The sequence below is a fragment of the Montipora foliosa genome, chromosome 5 (genome assembly GCF_036669935.1).
Source record: "Montipora foliosa isolate CH-2021 chromosome 5, ASM3666993v2, whole genome shotgun sequence".
NCBI lineage: Eukaryota > Metazoa > Cnidaria > Anthozoa > Scleractinia > Acroporidae > Montipora > Montipora foliosa.
Window position 1 is genome coordinate 2070164 of NC_090873.1, and position 17099 is coordinate 2087262.

The following is a 17099-nucleotide window of genomic DNA, read 5'->3' on the forward strand; positions in this document are numbered from 1 at the left end:
ATTCCCTGAAGATGAAACCACGTGCGGTCTGCTGGCAAAATCGTGAGGAATGGTTATATGTTTATCGAGCTTTATACAGTTTTGACAACCCCGAAGCTCAAAGGAGAGGATTGGATCGTGTTGCTGCTTGGAAAAGTCGCAGCGCTGGGAAACTCCCGATTGCAATCGAGAGTACAGCCGTCCTCATTTCCGCTCAACTTGCTTTGGAGGATGTTACCTACAATGTACAAATGAAATTAACTGTCGCAATGGCGATTGTGAGATTCGTAAATGGGATGGTTGATCAATTCCAAACAGGTAAATACGCGCGGACCGTGCATTCGATTGCAGAGGAAATCGGTTTACCTGATTGGCTGGTTGATTTGAGGCACGAGGCAACCCATGCCAATTTACCTTCGATGGAGTTACTCCAACGGGGGTTATGTATTGCTTTGTCATGGCTTAAGATGGAATACTGGGAAGCACAGATGAAAGTTCATGATGGAAATGACGGGAAACTCTTTCAGTTGTTGAACAAGTACTGGCGTATTGCCGTTGGCAGTGTAACAGGCCGCAAGAAGAAAGCTGATCCAAAACTCAAAGATCTTTCAAAGGAAATTGTTTACACTGTGTCCACAAGCAATCAGTGGTTAGTATTGGGACTTAATGTCAAACACTATGATCACTAGTGCTATTGTTGTTCTCATCATCAGTGTATCTAATCTTAATGCATCAATCAATTCCAGCAGTGCCCATCCCTCCCCTCCCCTCCCCCCCCCCGGGCAACCGCGGGGCATTTGCTCAAGGTGTTAGTCCCGGCGGTGGGGCATTTTTGCAATTTTATCGCGGCCCGGAGGCTGGGCATTAGCCTACTCTGGGGCGACCCCCGGGCATATTTGACACGTGTGTTTTCGAATTAACATGGAAGAGTTTATCGGAAAAGATGAGGCCTTCGTTAAAGACTGACTTGTCCGTCACAGACTCAAAAAACTTGTGGACGTTTTTAAAGGTATGTTCTCAATTTTAGGTATTTCTTCATTTATACTTGTAAGCATATGAATATATAAAGCGACAAGGTGAACTAATATCACAAAACAACCATTGACGTGAAGACTGCATAAACACATAAACACTACGCAACTAACACGTACTGTTGTCCTTGAAGTCTTCAATACCGTTGTATAAAAATACTGAACAGTTGACCGTTTTATTCACTGATTAAAAAAAAAACTGCAGAAGTGTTGGAAGGCGACGATCCCAGGAGCGGGGCATTTGCCCTCTTTCTTCGTCCCCTCCCCAGGGCATTTAGACAGCTTATGTGTCCACACCCTGGGGGAATTTGCCCATTTTTTTTTAAAATGCTAATGCCCGGGGGTTAGCCCGGGGGGGGGGGGGTTGGCACTGCTGGAATTGACTGATGCATAATTTCATCCTCATCGTCATCATTGTAGAATGAAAGCACTGGTATTCTGGTATTAATTAGTATTTCGCTCTAGCCAGAGCAGCTACATGTATCAATCATATCAATCCAAACACTCATTAAAAACTCTACTTACATGTATATATGTCTGGACAAGTCTAGAATGTTCTGCACTGTATTATGCTACAGCTGTAGCTTCTATATACAATATCAGTAACTGTATGCATCAGTTTTGGTGTTTTTTAACACTTTCACTCCCAAGAGTGACACATAGATTTTACTCTGTGTAACGCCAGACAATTTTACTCGTCAATGGGGAACCCCACAGGAGTGAAAGGGTAAATAAAGCAGGGAAGATTTATCCATAACTTGTGGACGTTTTAATAAAACAATACCATATTTTCCCGTGTATAAGTTGAACTTTTATGTCCTCAAAAGAAGCTCCAAAAATCGCCCTCGACTTATACACGGGTCAAAGATTTAGAGCCAAGTTCCAGCTAAATAATTTATTCGGGGTCTTAGAGTTATAGTTTTCGAGACACCCGAAAGCAAGTGGCTATACACTGGCTAAAACACTCCTTGAAAACTCAATTTCTGGTTCTTGAAAACTCCTTCAATACTCCTGGAATATGTACAAAACCCAGCACGAACCCTGTGTTTTTGTTTCAAAAAACATTGGACTACTATCATTATCATCATCATAATCAATGTCATTGTCCTCATGATTCTTGTCATGACAATAGTGAACACCATTATTATTTTCTCGAATTATTATTTTTCCAAAACTGTAACAATAATGCTTTTTGTGTTTTAGGTCTCTTTTGCCCAGCATTCTGTTTAGTGAAGGTATTCTACTTCCATCGCAAGACAAGCTAAGCTTACTGGCTGTCAGGTGGTCTCATCAAGACAACTCCATGCACTCTCTAGTTGATGATGTTCCTATTGAGATTATTGAGATGTGGGAGCCTTTGCTGAAAGCTTTAGATGAATCATCAGAAGAATTTACAACCTCCCTCATAATGTATTTGCTTCAGCATCTCTCAGATAGCCAAACTGGTGGAATTAATAAACCATCTTGTTATTTTGCCTGGATCAAAATTCTGCTAGGAGGATTCTCCAGGGACAACTTTCCTTTGGTGTTGAACAAAGGCATTGAGTGGGTTGTTGTGTTACAGGCTACTCTGGAAAATCCAACAAGCTATTCTTTGGCCTTAATTCCGATAATTTTGAAAAACATACCAGCAATTTCTTTCAGCTTGAAGGATAAAATTGAATATCTTGTTTCAGTGTTTCTTAATACAGAGCATGGAAGCAGCAGTTGTATGGAAGAATGTCAATATTTTGATCTTGCAGAAGCCATTACTAAGAAAATTAATGAATCAGAACAACTCCGTGCAGATAAATGGCAAGATCAAAGTTTATCTGCAAACCTTGAATGGAAAGTCTCTCAGGGGGCAACACAATGGCACCTAATTCCAATTGGGGAGGTTTTAGGAGTAAGCGATTTAACGCCAACTTGCTTAGAATTATCAAGACGTAGAGAAAACCCAATCCTCCAGGAAAGTAATGCAGAATATACTGCAGAGAATTCACTTGCCAACAGTGACCCAATGGCTGTGGAATGCGATGACGACCAGAGCCTTGATGGTGACCAACCTGGTGAGAGTATACAAGATTATGAATCTGACCCAATGCTAGAGGAAGATCAAATTGACAAGACTCATGAAACCAAAAATGACATTTCATACATTTCAGATCATATTTGCCTGTTCTAGAATCCTTATTTTATTCTTTGTACTCTGAGAGAAATAATAACTCAATACTTTTAGTTTTTCTTGTTGTCAATTCAAAAGTGAAATCAAAGTTGAAGGTTTAATATTCCCATCATTTCCATCAGAAATAAAAGCATTATGCTATATTATTATATGGCTTGTGTTTGTAGCCGATATAATGCGCGCTCTGATTCAAGCAGGGCCTTTCTTTTGCTTGCTTGATTTTGGCGTTCTCGAGAAAGGCTCTGCATGAATTGAGTAAGATCTTTATTGAATATGCGCTGCATGTTGCCAGGATACAGTCTCGAACCCAAGTCTAATATGCCAGAACTCGCCGCCATCTTGGTTTTTCATGGTACAGCGGGCTCAAGTATAACCATTGGTTTTGTCACTAAAGGGACGCTCGCACTGGAATAACCGGTTTGATGAGAGAAAACAAGATTGACTAGTCCAGAAGCTCGGGCTGCGGCGGCTTCAAAGAGTTGACGCGATTCGGGCAGAGCCTACTTTTCTCCTCCTCAGTAAAGAAAAAGACAAAAAGAGGCTCGGCTCGCAGGGTGGCTCTGATTGGCTAATTGTGACTGAATTGTAGGGCATTATTTTTCTGTATTGCCCACCGGCCGATTATGGGCTTGCAAAAACAGAGCAAAAGGTAATTAAAAAGCCATATAATAAACTACTTACTAACCGAGCTAGCTCAAGCCATACTGGGGAATATTGTGCGATTTGGAATAAACACTTTTTCAAAGACTACAAATTGCACTCGTCCTACAGGCTTGTGCAATTCTGTTCATCTTTGAAAAAATTGGTTGTGCTTATTTATTCCAAATTGCACTTGAAATAATGTGATTACCTATACTAATAAGTAATTGTAATTTAAGTATCCTTTAGTCAATCAATCAGGCAATCTTTATTTAAGTGCCAAGAACTATAATTTGTACTTATTGAGGATATTGAAAAATATAAAATGAAAGAAATAAACATGCTATGAAAACGAATGCCACCTCCCCACCCCTGTAGCTTTGACAATACTGTTAATGATGCACAAAAAGCTTGCTGCTGTTGTTGTTCAAATAGCGATGGAAAATCACCTCAAATCCTAAAAGATGGAACTGTTGGACCTGGGATAATATTCCTTGTTTTCATCTTTTAGGTTGTTCAATTTTCTCAGGACTTGTACAGCCTTTTTAATATTTCAGTGTGATATTCCCACCGTTCCGCCAATCCGTCAATCCACCATTCCACTACGCCTCGGTTTCCTCAATAATTCAAGCAACGATTCTCCTAGCCAGCGGATACACACTGCCATGCGATAAATACTTCATATATGATACCCTTTAAAGTACCTACCTGCCATGCGCACCTTCCTCCATCTTTATAGAAGTTGCTTTAAGCTGTCACCGAAACAAAAAGAACAACTGCGGTCGTCATGGAAGGAGCCCAGCAAACACAGAACCAAGGAGCTAGTAAACAAGCCATGATATACATCTGTGGAGGTACGAAGTAATTTAACTCGTCGATGGCAAAGAGAATCCACGTGCGTTAATTAACCAATAACGGGAGGGACAACGTTAATTGTTTCAACTGTCCTTTCTCCTATTCTCGATTTTAACTGCAATTGTGGTATCTTTCATTTCAACGCTAGGGTGAAAGATTTTAAAAAGGGGAAAAAAAATAGAACCACGAAAGATGACATAATGGAAAGAATTAATGGAACTGAAGGAAGAGTAGGCCATTTATCAAATATTCAGCTTGGTAGTGAGGCAGTGGGGACAAAAGCAATAAAAAACACTTTGGAATGAATGAAAAACATTTGCATATGATCCACTTTCCTTTGGGCCCGTATGCACTAGGCTGACAAAATTTGTCTGGCTCAACCAAAAATCTCAACAAAAAATTAATAATTGTTTCCTCCAAGTTTCCAATTTGGTAATTGTGGTTGCACTTAAAAACTTTTTCTTTAGATCATGTCATGTAAATTGTAAAATATGGATACCAGACAAAAATTTTTCCTGCTCTGAAGTTTGGTAAGGTTTGACAGAATTTGGTGGGGGAAAAAAGTACCGTGTGCACTTGTATCATGGAAATGGTGACAGATATTTTTGGCAAAATATTTTAAGCAAAAATTTACCCAGTGCTTACGGGCCCTTAGTCTTTGTCCTCTTAACCTCTCTTTCAAGCTGAATTTTAATATATTGAAAAAGCCTAGTAGAAAATCAAGGCACAGTTTCCACGTCAATGCAGATGCAGAAACAAACGTACATGTAGTGCGCATATTCTGAATGTAAATTAATCCGTGGGTCCCTTTCAGTGAACAAACTTATTTTCCCTGACAGTCCGTTCGAGGTCTTTGGGTCAGTAAGACCTCAAATTTAAATAGTGTCGCAGTTAATCATGGCCAACTTTCTTCCCGAGCTTGATTACTTCAGACAATTATTGGTTTATTATAGCGAAAATGGCACTGACAGTGGTGAGTACAATTGTCTCCCACCAACGTGGCCTGGGTTTGACTCCCAGACTTAATGTAACATGTGGATTGAGTTTGTTGGTTCTCTACTGAAGCTCCGAGTGGTTTTTCTCTGGGTTTTCTCCTCTCCAAATGTTTGATTTGATATAATTTGAGGGGCCACAGGGTCGGTCATCTGTTGTAAAACTACATTGTATTACGTGCTACCCTCTTTAAATAAAATCATAATTTTTTGTTATTATTGTTGTTGTTGTCAACATCTACATGTAGTCTTATCACACCTGTACATGTAGGTAAATAAATTAGCACAAACCATTGATTGTAAGTGGTGTCAAAATCTATAGGTTGCCATCATGATGGTATTAACACTTGATAATGTTAACCAAGCTTTAAGCAACTCATACCAGTTGGCTAACATCTCAAGGCATTTGTCGAGTATTTGCGGATAGTCTTGCCGCAATTACCTCCAATTCTGACCATAACTTGACCCTAAAACCATTGCTAAAACGTCATCACAAACCCTGCATTGAAACCATACCTCATCATCATCATCAGTCCCTTTTGCGCCATGGGACGCATAAGGCCTCTGAAACCATACCTAACCTAACTGTAATCCCAATCCTAACCAGTACCAAACATGTTTATAGTAAACTAACTTGCACGCGAAACAACTGTTTACCAGTACGTGGAGATAAAACAATCCAGTGTGACCAAAACTATGGATAAAACCATGCGATTCTCTGTGTTTTCTTCTTTGAACTAAGGTGTAGCTTTAAGTTAATAACTGTGTTGGTTTTTTTCCCTTTAGAATGCCACACAGAAAATGAGATCAAATCTCGAGATCCAATCCGTTGCCGCGAGTGTGGATACAGAATCATGTACAAAAAGAGAACCAAGAGAAGTATCCTTTTGCCAGCTATCAGTGGAAGTAATGATGATAAACCTTCTTCCTCCTCCCAGGGGGGTCCCCATTGATGAGTAAAAATTATAATAGTCTGGTGTTACGCAGAGTAGAATCAGACCCAGTTGCAATTTTTGCCACAAGATGCGAAAATTTAGTCTCAATTTTGCAAATTTTAGTCGCAAAATCGTCGCGCTGCATTGTGTTGTCAGCAGTTTAGCAAAACAAAGTATGAGCCCCTATGTGTAAAGAAACAGCTGAAAGTGGCAAATGATCGAAGGAATGGAGTTGTGCATGTAACATTGCAGCTTAATTACACTATCTTCAGATTGAAAGAAAATTCATGGTGGGAAACAAAATAATTTTGTTATTATTTTCTTTATTTATTTTAGCAAAAGCAGCAGCAAATGGCAAATGCTAACCCTTTTGTTTTGAAAGAGTAAACTTCCAGGTGAAAACAAGTCGCAAATTTGCGTCTTCTCCAGATATTTTAGGGTGCATTCCTTTGGGATGATCCAAAAAAGGATCACTGATCCAAGATCACTTGGATCATGGTGCATCAAAGAAACCAATGAATCCACTCTGGGAAAGGATTTTTCAGTTCTTTTGATCTGGACCATTATCCAAGTGATCTTGGATCAGTGATCCTTTTTCAGATCATCCCTAAGGAACGCACCCTAGTCGCAAAGTGGAAAAACTCAGTTGTATTGCAACTGTATTGGTCGCAATTTCCAGCCCTTTAGGTGGAAAGGGTTAAATTAACAATTCCATGAGCATGCATTGGATATGAGAAGGTAAATAGCCAACAAGTCTCTCTCTATAACCAGCCTCATATCCAACAAGCGCAAATGGAATGATTGTTTTATTAAATTCCTCAAACTCCAAAAGTTTGGAAATATGAAATATGAGTGAAAAAAGCAAGAAAGTCTCAGCAAAATTGAAAAAACTTGATGAAGATGCGATGTTGTGTAATACATTTACCTGCGGTTGTCAGACAGACGCAGGCTCATCACAAAACATTCCTTACTTTTTCACGTACTTCTAAACATCGGAATTGATCCAAACTTTCCACAAAAAAAAGGGTTGTTTTGCTTTATTCAGAGAGAAATTTCGCTTTCCCCCGAAAAAAATTTTGCTTAGCAACGCTTAGTGGAATCATTTGCCATATAAGGTCAAACTAAGGTATATAAGCTGATAACCGAGATTGAGTAAACCAATCAGAGCATGAGAAATGCATTCACCAAGGTTGAAAATTTAATAATTGGGGATATTATAGTTATGTAGTCTCAGAGTGTACCGAGATGTTGCGAACCCTAATAGTTCCTCCTAAGGGGTTCCCCATTGATTAATAAAATCGTCTTATGTCAGACAAAGTAAAATCTGTAAGATGGCACTCTATGCTAGGAGTGAAAGCATTAATGATACGAATGATGATGATGATGATGATGATGATGATGATTTTTTATCAAGCATGAAGCATCATCTGGACCAAGCAGTTGGCAAAAAAATGTTCATTGTCCAAGAGATGTGAATTTGGCAGCAGTTTAAATTATTATCAGTTTTCAGGATGCATTATTTTTAAGTGTTGCATGTCTGTGTATCATACAATCTGTGCACATCAGAGGAGAGAGTAACAGCGACATGAGGTTCAGCAGGCTCACGAAGGTGGTGGTGCAAACCATTAAAATGCAGGCACTGATTTTGCACATAATGTCAGAGGCTTAAATCCTGGGAAGACTACTGCCAGGGTCTGGTGATACCCAACTTGTTGCCTCTGTCCATTTAAGTGATGTTAAATTGAGTCAAAACTGTTAGTTTCTAACACTTGCTATAAGCATCAAATGCCACTGTCAAAACATTCAATATACATGTACATGTAAACATAGTAACTTCCATGTACTTTACTTTGCTTTACTCAGAATTGTTGTACACGTAGATCTGCATGGTGGTTGTTATCAGCAAACTGCTCTGCACTAAATTTTCTTTTGTATTTGAAGTCCTTTAAACTTTTTATTAGGGTTACAGTGACATTTACGAAAGTTCTTTGGTCTGTTCTGCAGAATTTTCTTGGTTCTAATTTAAATTACATGTAATGTCATGTTTTTTTTCCTTAACAAGGCTCTCATTGTCTAGTGGTTGTATTTGATGCAAGGTAACAGTGGTGTTATTCCGAAGAACCAAGTTCAACTGCAAGTGAATCAAGAATACCTTAAACAAGGAGCTCGACCACAAGACAGTTTTTACTGTATGGCTTGCAACGTTCTCTTACAAGTTTGAAGTTCAACTTTATTAAGTTTTTTCTTTCTGTGCTCAACAATAACACAACCAAACAAAGCTTCTCTGATCCAGTCTTTTCAGCATTCAGTCTGAACAGTAACTTGTGTCCGTATAATAATACTTGTACGGTACAGAGTAGCCACGGACTAATTTTAAGAAAACTTAATGTCATTCTTCCAATATTAGAATTTGTAACAGCAGTCATGCAATCATAGATGTGATAAATAATATTGTGGGGGGGAAAAACTCGAGGATCACTAACAATGCAACAACAGGAAGTGGTTAAACTTCTGGTTAAAAAGAGCAAACAACCAACAACTCAGTCTTTGACATACATAGCCTCATTAATTTTATTTATCAACAATAAATAAAATTATACACTTCATTGTCATTAATTATATTGTTGTTTGACTGGCTCTATATTGATGTGCCATTCTTGAAAGTGCTACTATGACAAAATTCGCATCTTTCCCATCTAAGCCATTTACAGTGCGACGCGCCTTACCATGGCCACCTAGCAAAGTTTTTTACAAATTGTCCGCCAATCAGGATGTGTGAATTTGATTGAAAATCATGCCTCCTTGCAAAGTTCGCACAGTTGTAAGTTGAAGACCGTTGCATGGGTTGTTGAGTTGACGTATTAACACGTAATTGTCAAATGTGAAAGTCTGTTGGGTGGCCACGGTAAGGCGCGTTGCACTGTAAAGACATAAACATGTAGTCTGTATGAGAAGAAGAATACTGTTTACTATTTTCAAATATCTCTTTTTGTACCAAAGATATCCAAGTTTTCAAAATATGCAAATTAGCCAAGTGATGACGCCATAAACTCAACCGAATTATGATCAAATTGAATCAGATGGATGTGATGGAAAAAGATATCCCAGCCAATTTGAATCAGAAATGCTTGATTCTTTGCAGTAAGATTCTAGAAGATGCGCTCCACAATATGAGCGTATCACTTTTGTTACCACGGCAACATACTGGGTTCCAGACCCCCCTGATATTAAAGGCTTTGCGGGCCACCTTTGGCGTTCTATTTTGATATTTGCCAACAGGTACCTTACCTGCATGATCCTGCAAGCACATGAATGCGTTAGGTCGAGTTTGTTGCCTTCCTAAAATTTAATGTTTTTCTAGCTGATGATCACCTAAAATTTTGAATCAGGTTGAAAGGGACTGGAAAAGAGTGAGTTGCCATGGGAACCAAGCTCTTTACAGCCGAGGGTGTGTTGCCTGTATAACTATTAGCCTAACAAGTTTCAATGGTCTCTGAGGCAAATTGACCGAGATAGTTCTATTTATATACTTGATTTTATATTGGGTTGAGTGAATGATGTCATCAGGAATTCATTTGCATATTTTACACAGTTTTCAAATTTAAATATCTCTGGAACCAATATGCAGATATTTCCAAACGGTAAACAGCGTTTTTTGTCTTTCCTGAAATTCTATATGATAAACCTAAAAATTCAAGGGATAAAAATTTGATCATAGTAGCACTTTAATAATACTATTTTTCTTACCAGTCGCTAAAATTAAAAACATCTTCAAAATTCAATGAGCTCACTGTACATGTAGCATGCCAACTGTCGGCTGACAGATCTTTACCGCTGTGGAAGAAAAGTGTTGTCCAAGAATTGGCCGACTTTCGGTGGGTGTCAGCTGTTCTTCACTTTTACCCAGGCTTTTACCTGGCCTTGGTTGTTCAAAAGGTGGATAATGCTATCCGCCGGATAAATCACTATCCAGCGGATAAATACTAGCAAAATCAATTGATTTATCCAGTGGATAGTGATTTATTCGGCGGAAAGCGTTATCCACCCTTCAAACAACCGGGGCCTGGTCTATAATGTAACAAGTGAAAAAATTTAATGAGCAGAGGAACTCCTTTGCAATGACAGTGACAAATGTTCTTTTTTTTTAATTTTCTCTTATCCATGATGCTACATCCTTATCAGCGAAAAAAAGCATTAAGAAATTGAAGGAATGTGTAGCAGCTCAAAAGTTAAGCAAACTACCCGTACATCAAGATGGGTGACCTTTTCACAAAGGTGACTTGAAAAAATAATAGACATTAATTTTGTTCATGTTAGTAACTACTAAGATGATAATCATAATCATAATAATAATAATAATAATAATAATAATAACAATAATAGAACTTTATTTTCTCACGATAATGTTCAAAGCTGAATAGCTTGTGGGGTTGTGCACAAAAGAAATCAAATCAAATTAATACATATCAAATCATATTGGTTTGTTGCTGGATCTGAGAAGCAAACCTGGGCCACATTGGTGGGAGGCAAGTGCTCTACCCTGTGAGCAGTTGGTTTCTCCTACGCTTCCCGAGAGAGAAACCACTGTGAGCAACCTTAGTTTCTTTGAGTGAGCCGCTGTCCAGTGCCAAAGATGAATAAATTAAATTTGAACCGGTAAAACAACAACAACAACAACAAATTAGTAAACTTGTTTTGGCATTTGTGCGTTCAGCTAATTTTGTAACAGCTGTGTTTGGGTGAGCCACGGTTAACTCTGTCATTACTCTAAAACAATAAGAGTAAATAGAATTGTGACAAATAATTTTTTTTCCACTGGTTTAATTATCAAGCCATAAAAGTAACAAAAATGTATGTATCCACAAAGTTAAAAGCCAGTGTTACACCATTCGCAAATCCCATCAAATTTCCAACATGATCACTTTTGTCTGCACATCACTGTATGGCATCTATAATACATTCATTCATCTGCAACCTTTGCCGTTCACAGATGTCGATCAGTCCATCATTTCTAGCTGCAATGATAGATGAACTAATGGTTAAAATATAAAACCAATATTAAACAAAACCCCTGTACACGTATGTTGCTCAGGTCACCACAAAGCCAACTTAAAAGTGGTTAATTGATTAATTAAAACAGTTTCAAGGTAGAAGCTGGCAAACCTTGCACATTGTGATGCAAATATGGTCTTAATATTTTATACTACATTCAGAAGATTTGGAGACAATCCAACAGCGAACACACCTCTTGCTACAGAAATTCGCCATCTTTTGTTACCATTACAGTTAAATCAAGCTACAGCTATACTTACCAGATCATCTGCATCCTCCATGTCCTCTTCAACTGGAACTTCTTCCTTCTGGGGACCTCCATCCTCTAAAAACTAAAAATGCAAAATACTGGCAGATGAAAGGACACCTTATTTTGAAGCCCAAGCCAACATGGTGTTTATGTCCTCAAAAAAGTGTATTATTATTTTAATAAACAACTGAACATCTGTTAACAGGCCATGCATTTCCGAGTTGCTGTTTGCCCCTGGTTCAAAACGAGTCTTGGTGCTAAACCATTCAAATGATAATGAGTTGGATTTGCATGAAAATACAACACTCATTTCCATTTGAATAGTTGTGCACCAGGACTCTCTTTGAAACTGAGGCAAAGTCAACAATTCAGAAATGGCCTGTTTGATTCTCATATCAGTTCTGTTTATCCCCAAGAATGGCTGCCAACGTCGAATTATCATATGCCCCCTTGGGTCCTTCGTAATACAAGGTTTACTGTACCTCTTTAGCTTGAGTATCAGTCACAGTAATATCAGCAGCCTCCAACTCGGTGATTAATTTAACATTTTCTGTCAAATGTGGTCAATTAAACAAAAAAATTAATTTTAAATTAGGAAATATTTTTCTTAATAAAAATCCATATGCAAGAAAAATGTGCTTTAATTATGTATTTACTTAACAAACAGAAGGAATAATGGAACATTACACTTCTCTCAAAAACGTTTTGGTTCTGGAAGAAGTGGAAGCCACAAACCTTGGGACTCTTAGGAACATGGTGCATGCAAAATGGTACCCCTAGAAATGAGACTTGGTAGATTTTACTCTAACTTTGAATGGGAAGCAGTTCAGGTGTTGATGGATTAAGGAGGCTCCCTAGCTATAGTTTGAGGGCGGCATGCAAGCTGGGTACTAGTATGGCGTGTCAAGCCAGAATTGCACATGTTTTTCTGATTTTTGTTACGTCAGCATGACCAAATCTGTAAAACTAACTGCTACAGTAATTTTCTCGCATTCCCTTCGTAATTTGTTTTTAATTAAAAAATTGATTCAGTTCTAACCACATACAGTTCCTATCAAACAGTTGGTTTGATTAGTGGTTTCATGTGTTGCTAATCAATAATTACAAGGGAGTTGGAACATATACCATGCTTTCTGAATGTGACAGTACAAGAAAAGGTTACGTTTTTGCAGATGTTAGCCATGTAGCACTTACATTATTTTCAACAGACTTAACTACCAGAGGGTAAATTACATGTATGTGTTCAAAGTGCTAGTTTTCTACCCATGTGGGTTCAATTCCCACCCTGGTCGGAGTTTTCTCTGTCCTTGTGTGGGCCCATTTCCATCAGTGGGGCTAACACTCGTATGGTTTGCATGGGTTAGAAAACTACAGTTTACTGTAGCACTTCACATTACCCTCTGGTGGTTAAGTCTGTTGAAATTAATATAAGTGCTACATGGCCAACATTTGCAAAAACATAACCCTTCCTTGTACTTGTACATATTCATTCTGCTGTGACATTGACATCCTCAGTTCCCACAACCTGCTCCCATCTGACCTTGTAACTCAGTCAGTAGAGCAGTCCTTGTGTGGGCCCATTTCCATTAGTAGGACTATTTAAAATGCTCACATGATTTACATAGGTAGAAAACTTGCACTTCACATTACCCTCTGGTACAGTGTAGTTAAGTTTCTGAATGTGATGTTTCTTACCTTTAACTACCAGGACCCAAAATTCATGCCCTCTTTGGTTCATTATTCTCTCTTTCATATCTCGCAGAAATGTGTTAAACATTGCAGACTCACCAGCCTAAATAAGAGAACATTAATTTTTCCCTTAAAACTACCATAAAAAACAAAAAACATTGAATCAGTACGTAATATCACTCTTTATAATGGCAATATAAGGTGGATAACAATGTCAACAATGATAACAACAATGATACTGGCAATGGTAAACAATCATGACATTGAATGAATCTTCAACAGTCCAACATATTCATTATTTTTCATGTTAATCTTGTTTAGATGCTTGCTCACCAAAGAAGAGTACACATGTAGAAGCATTGTGGGCTGCTTTGTCTCATACAGACAATCACACCAAAGACATTTAATTTGAAGGCATGGGTTTCCAACCATTGCAATGCTCTACCAATTTTTGAGCTATGAAGCGCGCGGCACACAGTTAAGAGCAGGTCAATTTGTTGGGCTCATAATGCTCCTGAGAAGGACTCGACAAATGAAATAAAGTCAATTGATGTTTGTTGATTGAAGCGTGGTTGTCGACGAAATAGGAGAAAACTGAGTGATCCCCGCACTTAATAGTTGGATAATTTAAGCAATTGTCACTTTAAAGACACCTGAAAAATACAGGTGGCTCCAATGGAATTCAAACCCTTGACCTCTGCCATGCCAGTGCAATGCTCTACATGTACCAACTGAGTTATGAAGCCACACTGAGTTGAAAGCAGGTCAATTTGTTGGGCTCAATCATTTGCTCCTGTGAAGGACTCGACAAATGAAATGAAGTGAATGTACCGGTATATTTGAAGCATGTGGTTTAATATAAGGGACCTTTAGATTGTACGACGAGGACGAGAATGAGTACGAGTTTTGACTGCCCGTTTTTAGTGAAAATACTAAGGAAATTTATAACTCGTATGCTTAATCTTACTCTTTGTTAGCAGTAAAGGTTGCTCAGTAATTCTTATTGCTGGTAACTGAGCCTTTTTAATTTGCTCATCAAAAAAAGCCAAAACTGCTAGGTACCATGTTGTTGACTTGTTTGATTCGACAACATTTTTGCAAAACCTCGTGCTAAAATGACGGCGGCATCACGTTTTTCCCGCCAAAATGACGCTGGTTTGCACGCGCTCACTGTTGTCTTATGAGAAAATCTCGTACTCGTAGTCGTTCTCGTACTAGAATCTAATTAAAAGCTCTCTATAGACAAATGAGAGAACTGAGTGACCATCACCCTTAAGCTTAGCTGGCCAATTTAAAAAATTAATATTATTGTTCAGCTACATTGTGTATTAAAGTGCGAGGAATCAGTTCTCTCATTCATTCATTGGTATAAGTATGACTCTTGTGATTGTAAATAGTATTTAAATTAATATCTTTTACCTTTATTGCCTCTTCTCTCAGGGCTTTAACACAGTCCAGAGCTTTGGTATAAAATTGATTTCTAAATGAATCCAGTACCAACTGTAGAATTCTTTCTCTCATCTGCTTAGCAGCTTCATCAAATCTGTCCTCATCCTTCTGACTGATAATGGAACGGAAATCTCCAACTGGATCAACTGTGCCAACCTATTAAAGTTTAAACAGTACAAATATTTAGAAACACTTTTCAAAGAAGCTTTCCTTTTGACACTAGAACTGACTGACCAGTCACCACGCATTTGAAAGGACTAACTCTACAAATTGCCTGCAAATTAACACACTTCGAGGATGATACAGTGTGTACGTATATTCCTCCAAAAGGATGCAAGCTGGGAATGCAAAATAATGTTCCTTCAAATAATTTGATTGTTGCATTTTCTTTGCAAACTGATGGGTGTGGCCAGCAGTTCTGACCAATGGAAAACATCCTTAGAATGATCAATGTGGAAGTAACATGGAGTTGAGGTTAGGTTTTTACATCTTTAATACAGTGGATGAACAGAATATCAATAAGTCAATCATGCTGGATTTTTTTTTACATCAAGGTGGGTAGTAGTTCAAATGCACTCATGTGAACACTTTGATGCCATGTTGTTTTCTTACACAATAAATTTAGCTTCCGATTTCTCTTCCTATCAACCTTTAGTTAATAATTTAAATTAATGAGCCCTCTAGAGGTCTATTTCCAGGATATAAATGTACATTGTACGATAGGATTAAATAAAATTTTGGACTTAAGTGTCTATATACAGGTATGCTGCTTTGATAGTAGAGCATCTAATTCAGTTTTTGTCAATAAATCTTCTGCAAAATTGTCAGCAATAGTTAACTTTAAGTTAGTAATAAAAAATGGGCAGGTACAAAATGCAAGTCACAGGTCATCAATCAATCAGTCAATTTTAATTATGAATGTCAATGCAGGGGATGAGGTTGCCCTCCAAACTGAGCCAGAGGTTCATGTATAAAATGCATGACAAAAATACCAGTACAGTAACTATAAAATGAAAAGAAAAAAAAATAAAGCAAAAGATTGAAATAACTACATGTTAAGTTGAATATCAGTGGGGAAGATGAAATTATTATAATAAATGTATAATTGCAAAAATATTATAAAATATGAAAGAAAAGATAATAAGTTACTAATGAGCCTTTTTGCGTATGTGTTGATGCGCATCCGCGTTTTTTTTGACTCGTTTACGCGTTTTGCGTATACGCGTTTTTTGCGTATATTTTGGTTCGCTTATCTCCGAGCTGCACTGTACATACACACCAAGTCTAAAACTGTCATGATTAAATTTAAACAATACAGAAACAACCCTAACCATTTATCGAATGAATGCTTACATTAGACATAAATGTAATTAGGTTTAAGGTTACATACAGATTTAATGAATGTTTAGGATTATTTTTGTATAATTTAGTAAAATGGTAAAAGTTAAGAATCCGATCCCACCAACGCGTCGGCCAACACGACGGCCAACGCGTCGACCGACTGTCGGCCGTGAGTTTTGCACCTGCCAATCAAAAATACATAGTTTATACCTGAGTGATTTCTCCCTTTGATAATGTTGCCATGCTAAAGTCAGTTTCATCATTATTGTCAGTTTTCCTCTTTGGCACTTCACCATTTTGATCTACATTTCCCCTGAAGATATATTGAAATAACTTAATATCAGAATCAATCAAAACAAAATGACAAAAAAGACAGTAAGAGCATGAAAAGACAGGATAAGGCACCATGCCATGTTAGCATTACATCGTAAGAAAGACATTTTCAGCAGCTAGGTCCTTTTTCTTGCTCTCAACTTTCTCCAGTCGGAACATGTCCTAGCAAAGACAGTGGAACCAAAGGATATTACTGATTGAAGCAGTGGACTGCACCCTGGGTACTACCCTTAATCTTGAAGTTGTTGCAGTGTAGATGGTCAATTTTTCATGGATTAAAATTTTTATTTTTAATAAATGGCTTGGTAGCAAAAAGAATGAAAACCAGTATAAAAGTAATGAGAAACAGTCACTGACTCCCTTTCAAGATCTCTTTGATTTTTCTCATCA

At 37.9% G+C, this 17099-nt stretch overlaps 2 protein-coding genes across 2 annotated transcripts in view; one reads left to right on the forward strand and one right to left on the reverse strand.

The window, feature by feature from the left end:
• The first annotated feature begins 9 nt into the window (after positions 1–9).
• LOC138003346 (uncharacterized) lies at positions 10–4183 on the forward strand. Its single transcript, XM_068849367.1, has 2 exons — positions 10–628; positions 2214–4183. Exons 1-2 carry the CDS (start codon positions 12–14, stop codon positions 3172–3174), a joined length of 1578 nt encoding a protein of 525 aa, XP_068705468.1. The 5' UTR covers positions 10–11; the 3' UTR covers positions 3175–4183.
• A 4527-nt stretch (positions 4184–8710) lies between these two features.
• The window catches only part of LOC138003344 (X-ray repair cross-complementing protein 5-like), a 20786-nt gene continuing 12397 nt past the window's right edge, over positions 8711–17099 (reverse strand). The window contains exons 20-26 of the mRNA XM_068849364.1: positions 16801–16871; positions 16587–16689; positions 15006–15191; positions 13593–13689; positions 12380–12447; positions 11908–11979; positions 8711–11610 (exon numbers count right to left, since the gene is read on the reverse strand). Coding sequence (XP_068705465.1) covers positions 11593–11610; positions 11908–11979; positions 12380–12447; positions 13593–13689; positions 15006–15191; positions 16587–16689; positions 16801–16871 — 615 coding nt within the window. The 3' untranslated portion in view covers positions 8711–11592. The remainder of the gene's footprint in view (positions 11611–11907; positions 11980–12379; positions 12448–13592; positions 13690–15005; positions 15192–16586; positions 16690–16800; positions 16872–17099) is intronic.